The sequence below is a fragment of the Dromiciops gliroides genome, chromosome 1 (assembly GCF_019393635.1).
Source record: "Dromiciops gliroides isolate mDroGli1 chromosome 1, mDroGli1.pri, whole genome shotgun sequence".
NCBI classification, from domain to species: domain Eukaryota; kingdom Metazoa; phylum Chordata; class Mammalia; order Microbiotheria; family Microbiotheriidae; genus Dromiciops; species Dromiciops gliroides.
In genome coordinates, this window is record NC_057861.1 from 4,148,543 (window position 1) to 4,170,787 (window position 22,245).

The window sequence follows — 22,245 nt, forward strand, 5'->3', positions numbered from 1 at the left end:
TCATGCTCTATTCTCTTCTTTATTCCAGGCCCTGATAGAGAGCTGACCCTTCTCACCAAGGCAGCCTCATTGTCCATAGCCAAGCAATTACCAATTGTTTCTATCCCCACATTGTGTCTTTCCTCCATCCCCTTCTTCCTACTTATATGGCTACCACCTGACCCCACTCCCAACCATAGTCCAATCACCTGCTGAAGACACGGGTCCAAGAATGTTGTTGGCTTCCCTATTCAGGAAACTCCAATGGCACCCTATTGCCTTGACAATCAAATACAAACTCCTCTGTTGAACTTTTTTTTTTGGGGGGGGGGCAGGGCAATGAGGCTTAAGTGACTTACCCAGGGTCATACAACTAGTAAGTGTCAAGTGCCTGAGGTTGAATCTGAACTCAGGTCCTCCTGAATCCAGGGCCAGTGCTTTATCCACTGCACCACCTAGCTGCCCCCTTCTGTTGAACTTTTTTTTTTTTTAAGTGAGGCAATTGGGATTAAGTGACTTGCCCAGGTTCACACAGCTAGTAAGTGTTAAGTGTCTGAGGCCGGATTTGAACTCAGGTACTCCTGACTCCAGGGCTGGTGCTCTATCCACTGCGCCACCTAGCTGCCCCTTCTGTTGAACTTTTAAATCTCTTCATAAGCAGACCCAACCCCTCTTGCCAGCCTCACCGGCCACGATTCCTCGTGCACCCTGGCATCTGGCCAAACTGGCTCCTTCCGACACAAGTTTGCCTCTGCTCTGGCCACCCCCAGCCCGTACTTGGGATGCACTCCTTTCTCGTCTCTACCTCACAAAACCCCTCTCTTCCTGCAAGATACTTCTCAAATTCCACCTTCTATGTGAGGCCTTTCCTAATGCCCTCAGCCATCAGTGCCTTCCCTCCTCAAATACCTTGAATTCAACTACTTTGCATTTATTCTTGTTAAGGGCTAAAATTCTAGCTAGTCTGTCTAAAATATCTAATGAGTGGTCGCCAATAAATTATAAGCTTTAGCAAGAGTTAGACTTTTAAGCATTTATTAAGGAGAATAAGAATTTGGTAGAGAGAGAAAGGCCTAGATTCCTATCTATTAAAGGGAGAGCACATTTCTAGCTCCGCTCTCCACCAGAGTCCAAAGGAAAGAGCGCAAGACTGAGCGCCAGTCTCTTCCTTCCTCCTCCCACTAGTCCGCGTCACTTCCTGAGGCCAAAGAAAAGACTCCTGGTCTTGCCCTCAAAGACCTTCGCTTCATGGGCAGAACTCTTCTACAGTAAGTATCCAGCAGGTGGCATTATTCCAATCGTTACAGTCTGTATATGTGTACTTACGAATGAATGAACATTTATTAACTGTATCCCAAGCACTGGGAATACAAATAGAAAAATCAAGGTCTTATTTGCTCTCAAGGAATTCACGCTCCAATTGGCGGAGACCACATAAAAGAAAGTTCAGCTGGGAGTTGGGTAGAAAAGGCTGGAAATGCAAAGGGTCCAGTCACCAGGTGGATGGCAAGGCCCGGGGTCCTTAGGTTACACAGGTAGGCCAGATCACAATACCACTAGTCTTTGGAACACAGCATCAAGAGCAGATGCTAAGGTGTCTCAGGAGGCAGTGGCAGGGCAGATGGGAAGATGAGTAACCCTCCTGGGGGAAACCTTAGATTTAAGCTAAACCTGAGATTTAAGTGATTTCCCCAGAGCTGGAGTTTGAGAGAGCCTGATACCTCTCTCTAGAGAAGAGGTTCTTGGGTTATGCACACCCCTTTTGTGGCAAAGGCTATGTATCCCTCAAAATAATGTTTTTAAATGCATGAAATAATAACTCATAATAAGTAGCCTCAAGTTTAGAGACCACATGCGGCAAAGTGCCTGAAGTAATCTCCTATTGTGGAATCTTCATAGTGTTTCTGCTGGCTATGATAGAGCCTTCTGCTGGCCTCCCTAGACAATGGAGAAGCATTATTGATAGATCTACCATTTTAACGACCCTGTCCAAGAAGGGAAAATAGGTGCATGACCTGTTGTTGATAAAGCCGTACTGGTTGGGATCACCACTTCTCTTCATAGGTCTTCATTCATTTTGGTGAATGAATCGGCTCATTGGCTGACAGCTTTCAGAATCCATTCTCTTCCTTGTTTTGAAACCTGGGACACTTGCCCATTCCCAATCCTGTGGTGGTACATACAGTTCCCTTTCTCCCTGACCTCCCAAAGATCAAGGACAGTGTCTCATAATTACATACAAAAGCTTTTTTGGTCCTGGAGGTTGTTTTCCTCCATGAGTCTATGAACTTGTTTTCAAAAAGTATTTTGATAACTTCATTTCATATGTTTGGCTTTCTTTAGAATTCTGTTTTATTAAAAAAAAAAACAAAACACAAGGGCAGCTAAGTGATGCAGTGGATAGAGCACCAGCCCTGGATTCAGGAGTACTTGAGTTCAAATCTGGCCTCAGACACTTGACACTTACTAGCTGTGTGACCCTGGGCAAGTCACTTAACCCCAAGTGCCCCCCCCAAGAATTCTGTTTTATTTTCTAACAATAGTAGCTAATATTTATATAACACTTTGAGGTTTACAAAACACTGTATTATGTAATCTCATTTTATCCTCACAATAACTTTGGGAGATAGGTGCTATTATTCCCATTTTACAGTTCAACAAACTGAGTCAGACAGAGGTTAAGCGGCTTACCCAGGGTCACACAGCCAATATGTATGTGAAGTGGGATTTGAACTCAGATCTTCATGGCACTGTGTCCAGGGCTCATTATTCTGAAAAGTGGTCCATAGGCTTTACCAAACTGCAAAAGGGGTAGAGCACAGAAAAGAATTAAAGGTCTCTGCTAGAGGTCATCAGATCCAGAGGCTTGAACTAGGTGCTCCCTTTCTTCTTTTTGCAATCGTCACTGCCCTCAAAGGAGCTTACGAAGTGATGAGGACATAACCAGATGAAGAGATGTGTTTATCCTTAGGTGAACCAGGTCCAGGGCTTCGATTAAACAGCTTGGCACAGCCTAGAAGACAGAGCACTGGATGAAGCAGAAAGGCTTAGCTACAGAAACCTTAAGGCTTAGATACCTTAGCTCACACACTTAGTGCTGTGGGGTCCTCAGCAAGTCCCTAGCTCTCTCTGATCTAGAACCCAACTCAGAACGTTGTTGTGAGGATCAAAAGAGACAATATTTGGGAAGCGCTTTGCAGATGTTGAAGAGCTAAGCTAATTATTACCGTTATTACCCACACATTTTATTTGTATTAGCACTGTTAATAAGCCAGCCACACTGCAGAATTCTCGGGGGCCAGCATTCTCAAGGACTTTTAGGTACTGCCTAGTCTAAGTCAAAGCTTCCTAACAGTGGGTTGCAACCCCATATGGAGTAGCTTAACTGGATGTTAGGGTCAAGAAAAATTTGGCTACAGTAAAAGGTTATGTACACCTATTTTATATACCTATATACCTAGGGTCATGTAAAAATTTCTCAGGAAAAAGGGGTTGCCAGTGGAAAAAGTTTAAGAAGCCCTGGTCTAAGTTGAATCACAATAAAGGCACAATTTTGCCTGAGGGAGGTATTTAATGGGGACCATGAGGGGAAATGTCTAGGTCAGCAAAAACCTACCTACCTATCAAAAGGGACCCCTACATCACAAAATTAACATCATTAAAATTAATCTTAAATATATGACACAATTATTTCTGAAGAGGCTCAAAATTGATTGATAACTGCCCCAGACACATTGGATTTGCCATGCAGCTGCCAAGAAGTACTCCCTAGCCCATGAAGGAGATGGAGAAGAAGAGAGAGCTCTTTCTTTTTTTTTCTTTTACAAGGCAATGAGGGTTAAGTGACTTGTCCATGGTCACACAGCTAGTAAGTGTCAAGGGTCTGAGGCCGGATTTGAACTCAGGTCCTCCTGAATCCAGGACAGGTGCTTTATCAACTGTGCCAACTAGCTGCCTCCAAGAGAGCTCTTTAAAAGGAATGAGCCAAGTCTTTATTCTCCCACTGAAACAGAAGAAAATGGAAGGGGCTAAAGTGGTTCTAGAAGATGAGTCTAAAAGGCTGCCCTTCCCCAATTATCTCTCATCAAGTTGGGTTATGTGCTAGAAGCCAAGCCTGTTTCTCATCACCTGACTTTGAAGGCAGAAGGTAATCCCTATCTTCTACATTCCAAGTTCTGCCAGATCAGAAAGTCAATGAGTTATCTCTTTGCTCACTACTTTCTCTAAGATCTTGCTAACATAAGGAAGGGAAGAGAAAAAGGGGAAGGGCCAGCAGGAAACAGAGAAAGTCAGCATGGGACTGAAAGGTTTCCAATCCCTCAGCAGTCAGAGAGGAGAAATTGAGGGAGCAGGGTCAAGGAATAAAACTCCAGGTCATATTTTTAGTCCTCTGCTCTCCTGCTAGGGCCCAAGGTGCTGTCTCAGTCTCATCCCCAGTCATGACACAATGACCTTTTGGGAGGTCTTTCAGTGAAAGGAGAAGCCTGTCCTAATAAAATGGATAGGATGCCATGTTCTTTGGTCAAGTACATATGATCATTCAAGGATATCGCTGAATCAAGATGGTCTTGCACTTTGGACAATGGAAAGTCAGCCTATGATCCTCGGATATATCCCAGGACAGTCCTGGAAAAAGTCAGGTGAGGGAGAAGCAGGATACTCTACCAAACCCTCTTATTCACACAGAGGGTTATCAAGGCTAGGAAGTATTCAATGTGTTGCCACAGTTGGGAGAAAAATCAAAATCATGAAAGGAGACAGGCCCATGTTTGCAGCCAGATGATAAAGCACCAATAGAGAGCGACAGATGGAAAGCACATGGGAGAAGGGATGTGTGCCAGAGAGAGGGCCCGCAGTAAGCAGGAGGTAATGGGATCAAGGGCACACACAGGGTAATATTTAGTCTAATGCTTTGCATCTATGATCAGAAAGAAGGAAGAGCAAAGGGGTGACAATTCTCAGCAGTTTAGAGTCAAGGAATTGAGGGAAGGGGCACTTGTGAGATCAACAATGTTCTCAGTGAATTCATCTAAGTCATCTTCTATAAGCATGAACTGGGAGGGGAAAGGAAGAGAGAGAGAAAGTTCAGAATAGCCAGAAGTTCAGATTTTCTTTTAGTTTTAATTCTAGATTTTTGAGTAAAATATGCATGTATTTTGACTCAAATACTTCTGATACACAAAAAACTTTAGACTCATAAGGTTTCATTCTGGTATAAATCCTCTGAGGTCAACTGAGTTTTTTGCTCTTGAAAGCCATTTGAAAACCAAAAGGTTTCTTTGCCATATGAATTTCAGGATGTTGAAAAAGTTCTGCACTCCTACAGAAGATCTTCCCATCCGCATTACATTCCTAAAATTTCTCTCAAGTATGAACTCTCTCATGTTGAGTAAGTCCTGTCTTCCGGGAGAAGGACTTCCCACATTCATGACATTCGTAAGGCTTCTGTCCAGTATGAACGCTCTGATGTTGAACGAGGTGTGCGCTCTGACGGAAGGCCTTCCCACATTTATGACACTTGTAGGGCTTCTCTCCAGTATGAATTGTTGCATGTTGAATAAGCCCCGTCTTCCGAGCGAAGGCCTTCCCACATTCATTGCACTCATAAGGTTTCTCTCCAGTATGAACTGTTTGGTGGCAAAGAAGACCTGTCTTCCAGAAGAAGGCCTTCCCACAGTCATTACATTCATAGGGTTTCTTTCCAGTATGAATTCGCTGGTGTTGTATAAGGGATTTCCTCTTGAAGAAGGTCATCCCACATTCATTACATTCATGTTTCTCTCCAGAATGAACACTTTGATGTTGAACAAGTGATTTTCTCTCAAAGAAAGCTGACCCACATATATTACATTCATAAGATTTCTCCCCAGTATGAATTGCCTGATGTCGAAGAAGTCCTGTGCTCCAGCGAAAGGCCATTCCACACGCTTTACATTCATAAGGTTTCTCTCCAGTGTGAATTTTTTGATGTTCATTAAGTCCTGTCCGCCTATGGAAGGCCTTTCCACACTTGTTACATTCGTAAGGCTTCTCACCAGTGTGAATTCTCTGATGTCGAGTAAGGTGTGTGCTCCGGCGGAAGGCCTTCCCACAGACATTACATTCAAAAGGTTTATCCCCTGTATGGATTTTTTGATGATTAGTAAGTCCTGTCCTCTGATGGAAGGCCTTCCCACAATGGTCACATTCATAAGGTTTCTCTTCACTATTTGGTGTATCAAAGCTGTCACCTACTTCCCAGGTTTCTCCCAGCTTAGCAACAAAGTCATCATGTCTTGTGAATCTTTCCTGGGATGATTCTTCTGCAGAAATGCTCATCTTGGTAGCTGACTTCTTGGTTTGGAGGCTAAGCTCCCAATCTGAAAGAAAACAAAACCCATAGATATCCTTCATTTCCCCTTCATTACATTTAGTCCTATCTTCTGTCCCCTCCATCAAGAAAAATGTCAGACTCTCAAATATAGCAATAATAATAATACCACCACATGTATATATATATATATGTATACACACACACACACACACACACACACACACACACACACACACACACACACACACACATATATATGTTGTTGTTATCAGTTGTGTCCGATTGTATGTGACCCCCATGGACTGTGTCGATGGGGTTTTCTTGCCAAAGATGCTGGAGTGTGTAACGATTGGAATAACGCCACCTGCTGGATACTTACTGTAGAAGAGTTCTGCCCATGAAGGGAAGGTCTTTGAGGGCAAGACCAGGAGTCAGGAAGTGACGCGGGCTAGTGGGAGGAGGAAGGAAGAGACTGGCGCTCAGTCTCACGCGTCTCTTTCCTCTGGACTCTGGCGGAGAAGGGAGCTAGAAATGTGCTCTCCCTTTAATAGATAGGAATCTAGGCCTTTCTCTCTCTCTTTACCAAATTCTTATTCTCCTTAATAAATGCTTAAAAGTCTAACTCTTGCTAAAGCTTGTAATTGATTGGCGACCACTCATTAGATATTTTAGACAGACTAGCTAGAATTTTACCCCTTAACAGATGGCTGACCACGAAGAGGAAAGCTGAACCTCACTTCTGATCTTCTGGTTGGGTAAGAAATTTCCCCTACCCTTTAAACTGCTAAGTACTGGCGTACTGGCGTACTGGCGTACTGGCTGTGTTTTCCCTTTAAATTTTTTCGAATGGACCTTTTAAACTCCCTAATTACCCTATTTTTGATTTTAGTCTGTTTAACTAGACAAGTGGGAGATAAGATCATGTTAATGCTTTGTTTTTGTGGATTTTCTATTTTTCTTTTTATTTTTGTTAGAAGAGCCAGCAACTTACTCACACCAGGAAATATCTCCCCCTCTCCCAACCATGCTTTTTCAGAGAAACCTGAAGAGATTCCTGCAGCTTTTCCCAGTTCTAACACTAATTGTTGCTTTAATTTTGCATGCCTGGAGGCAATGACCCAGCCTCTAGAAGCTTTTAATTCCCTAGTGCCTGGAGGCCAAGTGGGGGAAGAGGAATCCAGGCCTGAGTTCAAAATCAAGTCTGATTCAAATTGCGCTGGTCCTTCCCCTCCTCTCCAGACCCCACCCTCTACTCCTCCCATGGCCAAGCCCATAGCTTCCCCTGCCTGGGAAGTCCAGAGATCTGATGCGCATGCTCAACTTTTTCTACCTGCATTTGCAGCTTCAGGCTCAGCCCTTCCCTGGCCTGGCTGTGCTTTTGAGACAATCTTAGAAAACCCTTTAAATTCCAGATATGCTCGTTTTGTTCATAATTTTGCTAACCTGCTTTTGTCTTTAATTAGTAATCTTATAAAGCATTTGTATGGTGAAAAGACTGACAGACAATATAGAGGGGTTAAAGAAGAAAAACTTAAGCTGAATAAGAATGACAATCATCAACATAGTTCAAGACTCTGCTTCTTTTGCCATGGAAGGATATATATTTTACAGAAATGTAGAAGTAAGCAGCAAGGTATTGATATGAGTATTGGGGATTTTAGATATCGGAATCAAAAGTGTTCTGAATTCACTCAGAGTAATAGTATCAGTTCAGAGGTTACATAGGACTTCTATGCTATTATATATACATTTTGAAATTAATGGTATGGGTTTATTTTCATAGAGATTTTCATGCATTTGAGATTGTGTTTTATACTTAGTTTCTAAAACAAGGAGAATATTTGTAAAAGCTTTTTATAGTCATGTGATCAAGTTTATATTTTATAATACTCTTATTGATATTAAGTTCATATTCATTTAGATTTCCCTAGTTTGAATTTCATTGTCTTTTATTATTCCATGTGTATTTTCTTCTATTCATTCATCTATCTAATTTTGAAACATGGTTTTGATTTCATAATACAATGTTAATTCTAGGAGTATTGTGCTCCCATATTCTGAGTTATTTGTTTTTGTTATTTTTCTCAACTGATTATTTGATCAAACTCTTTAAAGCATTTCCCTAGCAAATTGTTTGCCATGGCAAGTGTAAATTGATTCTAGAAGTATTATTTTTGATAAGCATATTCAAAAAAAAAAAAAAAGAGGGGAACATTTGTAAAAGTTGTCTTTGAGATTGTGTTGTGCTTTAACTTGTATTTAAATATGTTCAGATTTTTCAAAAAAGTAATTGTATACTAAGTTAAAAAAAGGGGTATCATTTGAAATTGTTGCATAATTATATATTGTGTTCTGAGTCAAGATGTATTCACATTTTTTGCAATCATTTATTATCCTCAATTTTTAAATCCATATGAGACTTGGATTATGGGAACTTATCATTTAAGACATTAATTGCCTTTATTCTGAGTTATCAGATGCCAGTTGGCCAAGATGCCATCCAATCACAAGAGGAATACATGCAAGAGCAGACACTGAACTGTCACATGAGGGGAGACATGCATGAAGTCAAGGTATGGCCGAGGGAACAGCTTTTGACAAATGTTGAGGTTGGATTCTCTTGGTTTAATATTTTATTCTCTTTTTCCCCACAATATTGTACAGATGGCTGTGTTAAGGACTAAAATTCTAGCTAATCTGTCTAAAATATCTAATGAGTGGTCGCCAATCAATTATAAGCTTTAGCAAGAGTTAGACTTTTAAGCATTTATTAAGGAGAATAAGAATTTGGTAAAGAGAGAGAAAAAAGGCCTAGATTCCTATCTATTAAAGGGAGAGCACATTTCTAGCTCCCTTCTCCGCCAGAGTCCAGAGGAAAAAGCCCCGAGACTCCGCGCCAGTCTCTTCCTTCCTCCTCCCACTAGTCCGCGTCACTTCCTGATACCAAAGACAAGACTCCTGGTCTTGCCCTCAAAGACCTTCGCTTCATGGGCAGAACTCTTCTACAGTTAGTATCCAGCAGGTGGCGTTATTCCAATCGTTACAGTCCCCCCTGTTGTTCCTCAAGAAACAAAATGTTTCCTTGACAGAACAGTAAAAAGAATATGATAACTATTGATAACTAATAATATGTGAACAACAATATAGAAAAGGAAGAGAGGAAAGTTTTGTCCAGAGGGGCGATTTTTTTTGTCCTCATGAACCGACGCTTTGACATTAGTCTTGCAAAGGGAGGGCCTCTGCAGAGAATACATGTTACAGATGGTGCATATTATAACAGAAAGAGAAAAAAACCAACAAAAAGAACAAATCAAAACTGTTCATTTAAAGTCTCTGAAAGTCTTTTCTCAGATGTCCTCTAGGTGTAGTCGTGGAATGGAAGTCTTTTCAGGGGTTGATGTGTGGATGCTGGTAATCAGCCAGGAAAATTTCCTACAAAATTGAGCTTAACACAACTTTAAAATAGCTTTGTCAATAATCAAATCAAACAATGAAAGTTCTCAAAAACATGTCTAAGGGAATTCAGAATCTTAGTTGTTACACATGAAACATATAATAAAACAAAAATTGAACCATTCTTTAAAATTATAATATTACTATAGTCCCCCCCTTATGGAGGGTAATTGAGAAGACAATTGCTGCGATATTAATTATTAAAAATAATTTTTTATCTTTGTTTCATCACTTTTTGCATCATCTGCCTAATTATCCTCATGCCATTATGAGAAATTAAAAAATCTAATATAATTGGTAACAGGTGTCAAGGCCAAATTCAACACTGTATTTATCATGACACCTGAGATAATTATGGGGGTTACCATAAAAGAACAGAGAAATGATGGGATATGAGCATTCCCACACTTGAGCAATATGTACTGCCCATACAGTATGCCAGGCTTAAAATAGGTGGATGGAATATATGTCCATGCCACCGAACATATTGGAAGAAACTGAGTCAGACTTAATCAGATGCATGGGACTGAGATGTCCATGGCATCAGGCATATAGGAGGGAGCATGGAAGCCAGGTGTAGAAGTGAGATGGGTGGGATGAATACTTCCAGCCATCTGTACAATATTGTGGGGAAAAATAAAATAAAATATTAAACCAAGAGAATCCAACCTCAACATTTGTCAAAAGCCGTTCCCTCGGCCATACCTTGACTTCATGCATGTCTCCCCTCATGTGACAGTTCAGTGTCTGCTCTTGCATGTATTCCTCTTGTGATTGGATGGCATCTTTGCCAACTGGCATCTGATAACTCAGAATAAAGGCAATTAATGTCTTAAATGATAAGTTCCCATAATCCAAGTCTCATATGGATTTAAAAATTGAGGATAATAAATGATTGCAAAAAATGTGAATACATCTTGACTCAGAACACAATATATAATTATGCAACAATTTCAAATAATACCCCTTTTTTTTTTACTTAGTATACAATTACTTTTGTGAAAAATCAGAACATACTTAAATACAAGTTAAAGCACAACAGAATCTCAAAGAACTTTTTTTTTTTGAAAAAAAGAAAACTTTTACAAATGTTCCCCTCTTTTTTTTTTTTTTTGGAATATGCTTATCAAAAATAATACTTCTAGAATCAATTTACACTTGCCATGGCAAACAATTTGCTAGGGAAATGCTTTAAAGAGTTTGATCAAATAATCAGTTGAGAAAAAATAACAAAAACAAACAACTCAGAATATGGGAGCACAATACTCCTAGAATTAACATTGTATTATGAAATCAAAACCATGTTTCAAAATTAGATAGATGAATGAATAGAAGAAGATACATGTGGAACAATAAAAGACAATGAAATTCAAACTAGGGAAATCTAAATGAATATGAACTTAATATCAATAAGAGTATTATAAAATATAAACTGGACCACATGACTATAAAAAGCTTTTACAAATATTCTCTTTGTTTTAGAAACTAAGTATAAAACACAATCTCAAATGCATGAAAACCTCTACGAAAATAAACCTATACCATTAATTTCAAAATGTACATATAATAGCATAGAAATCCTATGTAACCTCTGAACTGATACTATTACTCTGAGTCAATTCAGAACACTTTTGATTCCGATATCTAAAATCCCCAATACTCATATCAATACCTTGCTGCTTACTTCTACATTTCTGTAAAATATATACCCTTCCATGGCAAAAGAATCGGAGTCTTGAACTATGTTGATGATTGTCATTCTTATTCGGCTTAAGTTTTTCTTCTTTAACCCCTCTATATTGTCTGTCAGCCTTTTCACCATACAAATGCTTTATAAGATTACTAATTAAAGACAAAAGCAGGTTAGCAAAATTATGAACAAAACGAGCATATCTGGAATTTAAAGGGTTTTCTAAAGTTGTCTCAGAAGCACAGCCAGGCTGGGGAAGGGGTGAGCCTGAAGCTGCAAATGCAGTTAGAGAAAGTTGAGCATGCGCATTAGATCTTTGGACTTCCCGGGCCAGGGAAGCAATGGGCTTGGCCATGGGAGGAGTAGAGGGTGGGGTTTGGAGAGGAGGGGAGGGACCAGAGCAATTAGAATCAGACTTGATTTTGAACTCAGGCCTGGATTCCTCTTCCCCCACTTGGCCTCCAGGTGCTAGGGGATTAAAAGCTTCTAGAGGGTGGGTCATTGCCTCCAGGCATGCAAAATTAAAGCAACAATTAGTGTTAGAACTGGGAAAAGCTGCAGGAATCTCTTCAGGTTTCTCTGAAAAAGCATGGTTGGGAGAGGGAGAGATATTTCCTTGTGTGAGTAAGTTGCTGGCTCTTTTAACAAAAATAAAAAGAAAAATAGAAAATCCACAAAAACAAAGCATTAACATGATCTTATCTCCCATTTGTCTGGTTAAACAGACTAAAATCAAAAATAGGGTAATTAGGGAGTTTAAAAGGTCCATTCGAAAAAATTTAAAGGAAAACACAGCCAGTGCGCCAGTACTTAGCAGTTAAAGGGAGAGGGAGGGGAAATTTCTTACCCAACCAGCAGATCAGAAGACTGAGGGTTAGCTTTCCTCTTCGTGGTCAGCCATCTGTTAAGGACTAAAATTCTAGCTAATCTGTCTAAAATATCTAATGAGTGGTCGCCAATCAATTATAAGCTTTAGCAAGAGTTAGACTTTTAAGCATTTATTAAGGAGAATAAGAATTTGGTAAAGAGAGAGAAAAAAGGCCTAGATTCCTATCTATTAAAGGGAGAGCACATTTCTAGCTCCCTTCTCCGCCAGAGTCCAGAGGAAAAAGCCCCGAGACTCCGCGCCAGTCTCTTCCTTCCTCCTCCCACTAGTCCGCGTCACTTCCTGATACCAAAGACAAGACTCCTGGTCTTGCCCTCAAAGACCTTCGCTTCATGGGCAGAACTCTTCTACAGTTAGTATCCAGCAGGTGGCGTTATTCCAATCGTTACAGCTGGAAGTATTCATCCCACCCATCTCACTTCTACACCTGGCTTCTATGCTCCCTCCTATATGCCTGATGCCATGGACATCTCAATCCCATGCATCTGATTAAGTCTGACTCAGTTTCTTCCAATATGTTCGGTGGCATGGACATATATTCCATCCACCTATTTTAAGCCTGGCATACTGTATGGGCAGTACATATTGCTCAAGTGTGGGAATGCTCATATCCCATCATTTCTCTGTTCTTTTATGGTAACCCCCATAATTATCTCAGGTGTCATGATAAATACAGTGTTGAATTTGGCCTTGACACCTGTTACCAATTATATTAGATTTTTTAATTTCTCATAATGGCATGAGGATAATTAGGCAGATGATACAAAAAGTGATGAAACAAAGATAAAAAATTATTTTTAATAATTAATATCGCAGCAATTGTCTTCTCAATTACCCTCCATAAGGGGGGGACTATAGTAATATTATAATTTTAAAGAATGGTTCAATTTTTGTTTTATTATATGTTTCATGTGTAACAACTAAGATTCTGAATTCCCTTAGACATGTTTTTGAGAACTTTCATTGTTTGATTTGATTATTGACAAAGCTATTTTAAAGTTGTGTTAAGCTCAATTTTGTAGGAAATTTTCCTGGCTGATTACCAGCATCCACACATCAACCCCTGAAAAGACTTCCATTCCACGACTACACCTAGAGGACATCTGAGAAAAGACTTTCAGAGACTTTAAATGAACAGTTTTGATTTGTTGTTTTTGTTGGTTTTTTTCTCCTTCTGTTATAATATACACCATCTGTAACATGTATTCTCTGCAGAGGCCCTCCCTTTGCAAGACTAATGTCAAAGCGTCGGTTCATGAGGACAAAAAAAATCGTCCCTCTGGACAAAACTTTCCTCTCTTCCTTTTCTATATTGTTGTTCACATATTATTAGTTAGCAATAGTTATTATATTCTTTTTACTGTTCCGTCAAGGAAACATTTTGTTTCTTGAGGAACAACAGGGGGGACTGTAACGATTGGAATAACGCCACCTGCTGGATACTTACTGTAGAAGAGTTCTGCCCATGAAGGGAAGGTCTTTGAGGGCAAGACCAGGAGTCAGGAAGTGACGCGGGCTAGTGGGAGGAGGAAGGAAGAGACTGGCGCTCAGTCTCGCGCGTCTCTTTCCTCTGGACTCTGGCGGAGAAGGGAGCTAGAAATGTGCTCTCCCTTTAATAGATAGGAATCTAGGCCTTTCTCTCTCTCTTTACCAAATTCTTATTCTCCTTAATGCTTAAAAGTCTAACTCTTGCTAAAGCTTGTAATTGATTGGCGACCACTCATTAGATATTTTAGACAGACTAGCTAGAATTTTAACCCTTAACAAGTGGTTTGTCATTTCCTTCTCCAGTGCACCCCCACTTTACAAATGAGGAACTAAAACAAATAGGGGTCAAGTGACTTGCCTAGGGTCACACAGCTAGTTAGTGTTCAAGGCCATATTTGAACTCAGATCTTCCTGACTCTAGGCCCAGTACTCTATCAACTGTGCCACCTACCTGTTCCTCATATATACATAGTTATAGTTACATGCATATGTATGTATGCTCAGCTTATAAAAAGCTCTCACCGGGGCAGCTAGATGGCGCAGTGGATAGAGCACCGGCCCTGGATTCAGGAGTACCTGAGTTCAAATCCGGCCTCAGACACTTAACACTTACTAGCTGTGTGACCCTGGGCAAGTCACTTAACCCCAATTGCCTCACTAAAAAAACAAACAAAAAAAAAAAATAAAAATAAAATAAAAAGCTCTCGCTGATCCTCAAAACAAGCTTGTGAGGTATAGAGGTCAGTTAGGACATTTTAAAAGACCTAATTTTTTTTCTTTCTTTTTTTTTTTAGTGAGGCAATTGGGGTTAAGTGACTTGCCCAGGGTCACACAGCTAGTAAGTGTTAAGTGTCTGAGGCCAGATTTGAACTCGGGTACTCCTGACTCCAGGGCCGGTGCTCTATCCACTGCGCCATCTAGCTGCCCCCTCAAAGACCTAATTTTAAAGACAATTCTTAAACATTTTTTAGTGTCAGGATCCCTTCATATTCTTATAAGTTACTGAGGACCCCAGGAAGCTTGTTTATGTGGATTATGCCTATCAATATTTACCATTTTAGAAATTAAAACTGAGCAAAAAAAATTAGAGATTTCTTCACTTCAAATAATAAACCCATTAGAACATAAATAACATTTTATTGAAAAATAACTGTGGGCAGCCAGGTGGCACAGTGGATAGAGCACCGGCCCTGGAGTCAGGAGTACCCAAGTTCAAATCCAGCCTCAGACACTTAACACTTACTAGCTGTGTGACCCTGGGCAAGTCACTTAACCCCAGTTGCCTCGCTAAAAAAACCCAAAACAAACAAAAAAAAACCTGTGTTCCAAAACAAAACAAAATTAGTGAGAAGAATAATGTTATTTTACACATTTCTGAAAATCTCTTTAATGTCTGGCTCAATAGAGAACAACTGGATTGTCCTCTCTTTTCCTGCATTAAATCTGTTGTGATATTGTTGTTTTGGCTGAAGTTTTTCTCACCTGAAGAAAACCTGGCTTCACACAGATATGTAGTTGGGAAGGGGAGGAGTATTTTAAGAGGAAAATAATGTCTTAGTGTTATTATGAAAATAGTTTTGACCTTATAGTCTCCCTGTCAGGAGGCCCACATACCACACTTTGAGAAGCGCTTATTTCAAGGGATGGTTAGTGAACATCTAGAGAAAAAAAGGACTGATTTCCCCAAGGACACAACAGTCTAGAGCCTCATGGGATCAGTTGACATATAAAGCATCAGGAATGCCAAAGGAAGGGAGAAGAGGACCTATCCACTGTGAAGGGTCCAGGGGGCCATGTAAGTGGAGAGATGTACAGAGAGCGCTTTGTTGGTGTAGGCGCTCATCCTAGATGACTTCAGCTCTTAGCCACATGCCTGAGGGGCTCGGAGGGAAGCTCCCCACCCAATATGCTTAGTGTTGCTTCCAAATAACAAGGCAGGATATTATTGGTCAAGACCTCTTAACTTGGCTTTGATTCACTCACCTGGATAGGTGTTTCTTGGGCCATCTCTCTCTGGCATCCAAAGCACTTGCCCTCTCTCCAGCTGGTGGATCACATCTGGTCTGGCATCTGTAAGTCCTGAAAATGGGAAAGTGTTGTCTTCAGAGAACCACCTCAGAATCCAGTCCCAGTCTCTTCTCTCTTTGGGAACAAGTGGCTACCCTAGGAAGACCCAGTGGGCAAGACAATGGACTCCTGAAGGACCCAGTATTGTGTTCCTAGGAATTTGGGGAAGTGGGTCCCAGTCAATTTGAGCAAAGACAGAAAATTATTTCATTGACCCTGGGCCTGCCAAGATACTGGTGAGTGGGGCTTTAGGGGAGAGTCTCTGACTTGGAGGAACAGAGGGACTACCTCAGGAGACACAATCAAGTGGCTGCTTTCCTGTTCTACAGACCAAAGGCTTTTTTCTTTTTTTTCTTTCTTTTTTGTTCTGTTTTGTTGCTTTTTAAATTCTTTTTAATTTTTTTGTTGCATTTTTAAATCATAAAAGTATTTGATTATTTTCCAGTTACATGCAAAGATAGTTTTCAACATTTGTTTTCATAAGATTTCTAGTTCCAGGGCAGCTAGGTGGTGCAGTGGATAGAGCACTGGCCCTGGAGTCAGGAGGACCTGAATTCAAATCTGGCCTCAGACATTTGACACTTACTAGCTGTGTGACCCTGGGCAAGTCACTTAACCCCAATTGCCTCACACACACAAAAAAAAGATTTCTAGTTCCAAATTTCTCTCCCTCTCTCCTTTTCTTCCCTCCTCCCCAAGACGGAAAGCAATCTGATACAGGCCATATATGTACAATCACATTAAACATATTTCTGCATTAGTCATGTTGTGAAAGAAGAATCAGAACACAAGGGAAAAACCTCAAAAAAGAAAAAAAAGAAAACAACAAAAAAGCAGAAATAGTATGGCTCAATCCACATTAAGAATCCACAGTTCCCCCTTCTGGATGTGGAGAACACCCTCCAACATGAGTTCCCTGGAATTATCTTGGACCACTGCACTGCTAAGAAGAGCCAAGTCTACCACAGTTGATCATCACACAATACTGTTGCTACTGTATACAATGTTCCCCTGGCTCTGCTCATCTCACCCAGTCTTTCCAAGTCCCCCTGAAATCTGCCTGCTCATTTCCTACAGCACAACAGTATTCCACAATATTCATACACCACAACTTGTTCAACCATTCCCCAAACAATGGGCACTCCCTTGATCTCCAACTCCCCACCACCACAAAGAGAGCTGCTATAAATATCTTTGTATATGTGGGTCCCTCTTCCCCTTCCATGATCTCCCTGGGATATAGATCCAGTAGTGGTATTACTGGGTCAAAGGGTATGCACAGTCTCATAGCCCTTTGGGCATAGTTTCAAATTGCTCTCCAGAATGGTTGGATCAGTTCACAGCTCCACCAACAATGCATTAGTGTTCCAATTTTTCCACGGCTTCTCCTACATTTATTATTTTCCTTTTTTGTCATATTAGACAATCTGATAGGTGTGAGGTGGTACCTCAGAGTTGTTTTAATTTGCATTTCTATAATCAATAGTGATTTAGAACATTTTTTCATATGGCAATAGATAGCTTTGATTTCTTCATCTGAAAACTTCCTGTTCATATCCTTTGACCATTTCTCAATTGGGGAATGACTTACATTCTTATAAATTTTATTTAGTTCCCAATATATTTTTAGAAATGAGGCCTTTATCAGAAACACTGGCTGTAAAAATCATTTCCCAACTTTCTGCTTCCCTTCTAATTCTGGATGCACTGCTTCTGTTTGTACAAAACCTTTTTAATTTAATGTAATCAAAATCATCCATTTTGCATTTCATAATATTCTCTATCCCTTGTTTGGTCATAAATTATTATCCCCTCCATAGATTTGAGAGGTAAACTATTCCTTCCTCTCCTAATTTACCTATGGTATCACCCAAAGGCTTTTTTCTGGGAGCAGACAGAAGTACTTTGTCACAAGGCCACAAAAGGAGTAGCAATCTTGGCTGTCTAAAGTGTAAATGACATCTAATAAGCATCTGAGAAACCTCACGGTATGTACAAAGAAAGGAGAGCAAAGGGAATAAAGAAAAACAAGGGAAGCAAGGAGCCTCCACCACACAGATTTATCTAAAGCCTAGGATAGCTGTCCTTACCCAGGGAGACCAGGTTCCAGTAGTTCTCCAGCATCACATCCCTGTACAGCTCTTTCTGAGAAGGGACCAGCTGCCCCCACTCCTCTGGGGTGAAGTCCACAGCCACATCCTTGAATGTCAGCAGTTCCTGAAATAACCAACATATCTCTGCCTACCCAGGTCTCCTTCATGCGCACCTGGGAGGATAGGTGAAGTTGGCTGGGGCTTGGAGTGTGTGAATGGGAATCACCTGTAAGGTTGGCTGGAAGCAGACTGTGAGGTGTATTATACTTGATCCCAGATGTAATGGGGAATCAATGGGGTTTATGGAACAGGAGAGTGACAGGGTCAAACCATACCTTAGGAATATCAGTTTGGAAGCTGGGAAGAGCTTGAACAGGGAGAGACTGGCTGCAGAGACCAATAAGGAGGTTAATGAAACTACTTAAGACTTTGACTAAATCGATTCTCAATTTATAATCTTGGGAAAGAAGCATGCTTGTGGGGACTTGAGCTAATGGATTTAGAAAAAACTCCTCTATTGCTGTTGCTCTGGGACCCAAGATTCCCCTGTGAGAGTGGGAGGTGAGATAAAAATCCATAGACTGCAAGTAGGGGTACATCCAGGAGAAACAATAAGCCCTTCACATTTTCAAGGACTGAATGGAGAGATTCTCCACCGAAGGATTTTGCTATTAGATACCCTAGATCAGAGGTGTCAAACACACAACAATGTGCCTGCAACACTCCCAGTTGGGCCCAAATCGGATTGAAATATAGCTGGGAAGGGGCAGCTAGATGGCGCAGTGGTTAAGGCACCGGCCCTGAATTCAGGAGTACCTGAGTTCAAATCCAGCCTCAGACACTTGACACTTACTAGCTGTGTGACCCTGGGCAAGTCACTTAACCCCCATTGCCTGCAAAAAACCAAAAAAAAAAAAAAAAAGAAATATAGCTGGGAAGTATTTAACAAAATAAAAAATTCAAGAGAACAAAGATTATGTTAACATGTGGCTTTCTAAGTCAATATGTTGCCCATATTGCCCATTTATGTGCAGCTTAGTGACCTCGTTTCTACTCAAGTTTGACATCACTAACCTCTCACACCCATTTTAAATCATAATTATTTAAAAAAATTTAAATCTTAATTGTACAGCAGTCAGTTTTTCCAGTGTATTTCCTTAAAAGCCAGACCTAAGATTATTTTTGCACTTTGTTTAAATACTTGATATGCTGACTTCGGTATAAGTATGGATATTTAAGCTATGTATGGGGGCAGCTAGGTGGCACAGTGAATAGAGCACCAGCCCTGGAGTCAGGAGGACCTGAGTTCAAATCCGGCCTCAGACACTTAATACTTACTAGCTGTGTGACCCTGGGCAAGTCACTTAACCCCAATTGCCTCACTCAAAAAAAAAAAAAAAAGCTATGTATGGACTTTGAATTACTAACTGCCAGTATCTGGCTCATAAAGATTCCTATTTTGATTCTTTTGTGTTTAAACAGACCAAAATTTCTTGCTTTATTCTCAGATAGTTAAGCACAATGGATAAGGTTTGCCTATCAGCCTAGAAATCCTAAATTACCAACTCCAGGAGCTTAATTCATTTTCTTGGGAGCCTCATACTTGTTCAGCACTTCTCTGGTCTTATTTTCTTTAGTCTCTAACAGCACCTGGTTGTCCTATTGCTGGAATTCCAGTACAAGTGCCCTTACAGTGGCAGGGATTCACTGGGGGAAATTTCAGGTGCCCTTTGATATAAAGACCCAGAGGATGTCTTCCTGGACCTTCAAGAGAATTGCCTACAGGGGCGGCTAGGTGGCACAGTGGATAGAGCACTGGCCTAGGATTCAGGAGGACCTGAGTTCAAATCTGGCCTCAGACACTTGACACTTACTAGCTGTGTGACCCTGGGCAAGTCACTTAACCCTCATTGCCCCAGGGAAAAAGAGAGAGAGAGAGAGAAAGAGAGAGAGAGAGAATTGCCTACAGTACAGGAACCCCTAGTGTATAAAGGGACACCTAGAAATTTTGTCCAGACCACATTTAGGATTGGCCCTATTTCCCAAGAGAATCAGAAGTTTTCATCCAGGACAGTTTTCTTTTTGACCTGAGGGTGAGGGGGTCAATTTTGGTGGATCCCTGGGAAGAGGGGAGGAAGCCCACATGCTCAGGGAATCCTATAGGAAGCAGGCTTTCCTTTTGCAAAGGGAGGCTTGATTTCCTTCTTTTTCTTTGTTTTGGGATGAGGAAGGCCCTTTTGGTAAGGAACAAGATACCTATTAGAATTTTGTTAAATGAGAACAGTTTATATTTGGGAATATGGAAAAATGTGAAGTTACCAAATTTGAAGAGAAAGTAGTAAACTTTACCCAAGTAACAGATTCTCTGAAAAACAGAATAGAATAAACAGAACTCAATGACTCCATGAGACAGAAAGAAACATTTGAAAAAAATCAAAAAATTGAAAGAATGGAAGAAAATGTAAGATGTTATTTTTTTTTTTAATTCACTTAGAAAACAGGTCAAGGAGATCATTTTAAAAGGCACAAGTGAAAACTACCCTGATAAATAAGAAAAGGAGAGCAAAGTAATGACAAAGAATCCACTGATCACTTCCTAGAATTCCTAAAAGGAAAAGTTTTAAGGATATCTAAGTCAAAATTCAGAGGTCCACTTCAAAGGAAAAAATACTGCATTCAAAAAGAAGCAGCTCAAGTACCAAGGAACCACAGTTAGGATTACACAAGACCTGAAAGCTTCTACTAGAAATGAGAGGAGATCTTGGAAAACTATATTTTAAAAGGCCAAAGATACTTATAATCAAAAATCACTTACCCTAAAAAGCTAAGTATAATCATAGACCTTTAATGAATAGAAGACTTTCTAGTATTTCTGAAGAAAAAGACCAGAACAGAGTAGGAACCTCAAAATGCAAACAAGAGTAAAAAGAAACCTAGAAAGATGAATTTGAGTAATTGGAAGGGGGGCTATATGATGTATGACTAATACTCTATACTCAAATGGGAGGGGAGAAGAAGAGAAGGAAAGAATCCCTTCAGATTGTTAATGTCTTCAAAGGGTATTAAGGGAGTTAAATAAGAAAAACAGAGGATCTAGGGGTTCTGTTCTATTAAAAAAAAAAAAAAAGGTTTTAAGAGGAGAAAGAAAAGGGCATGGTAAAAAGTATTAACAGTCGGTTAGATAATGGAGAGACGCCAGTTTTGGGGTTTTTTTAGGACCACCCTTTTGGGGAGGAGACCAACAGCATTGCCTGCTGAGCACTCGACTTCTGACTTCCGGGGTGCGAGCTTAAAAGGCAAGGAGAGAACGGAAGTGGGAGCTTTTTCCTGCTATGCTAAGGTTTAGTAAAAATACAGCAATTCAAACAGTTAAAGAAGAGAATCCAGCTTTCCAGAGCAGAGTCCAGAATCCAGTTTTCCAGACCAGAATCCAGTTTCCTCCTGATGACATCTTACCACTTCAAGAAGACAAGAGAACTCAGAGACTTTATATGTTTTGTTAGTTTTTTACTATCTCCTTTCTGTTATAATATACACTATCTGTAACATGTACTCTCTGCAGAGGCTCTCCCTTTGCAAGACTAATGTCAAAGCGTCAGTTCATGAGGACAAAAAAAAAAATCGCCCCTCTGGACAAAACTTTCCTCTCTTCCTTTTCTACATTGTTGTTCACATATTATTAGTTAGCAATAGTTATTATATTCTTTTTACTGTTCCGTCAAGGAAATATTTTGTTTCTTGAGGAACAAAAGGGGGGAATGTGGTAAAAAGTTTTAACAGTCGGTTAGATAATGGAGAGACGCCAGTTTTGGGGTTTTTTTAGGACCACCCTTTTGGGGAGGAGACCAACAACATTGCCTGCTGAACACTCGACTTCTGACTTCCGGGGTGCGAGCTTAAAAGGCAAGGAGAGAACGGAAGTGGGAGCTTTTTCCTGTTTCGCTGGTCTCCTGGCTGCGTTGCACAGACAGACGCGGACTGGAGTTTGACTCGGCCCGGCTCTCGGTTAACAGCACGTGCTTGACTCGGTCTCTCTCCCCAAAAGTGGCCTTGGGTTTTGGTGAGTTTTATACAGAATATAGACTAAGCCGAGACTTAAGACAATTTGTATTGTATTTCTACTTTCCTATCCTTCTAATCAACATCACCTTGTGACTACCATACAATAAAGGCTCTAACTAGAAAACCAGAAGCTTCTTCCATTTACTAGTCTGGGAGATAAATTAAGGGAAAGGTTAAGTAGGGGAGATTTATGATCTAATATCCAATTTTAATC

The 22,245-nt window shown here is 40.4% G+C and overlaps 1 protein-coding gene across 1 annotated transcript in view; it reads right to left on the bottom strand.

Moving 5' to 3' along the window:
- Window positions 1-2,665: 2,665 nt before the first annotated feature.
- LOC122744203 (zinc finger protein 829-like) overlaps window positions 2,666-22,245 on the bottom strand; it is a 31,984-nt gene continuing 12,404 nt past the window's right edge. The window contains exons 4-6 of the mRNA XM_043989636.1: window positions 17,967-18,093; window positions 15,793-15,888; window positions 2,666-6,338 (exon numbers count right to left, since the gene is read on the bottom strand). Coding sequence (XP_043845571.1) covers window positions 5,344-6,338; window positions 15,793-15,888; window positions 17,967-18,093 — 1,218 coding nt within the window. The 3' untranslated portion in view covers window positions 2,666-5,343. The remainder of the gene's footprint in view (window positions 6,339-15,792; window positions 15,889-17,966; window positions 18,094-22,245) is intronic.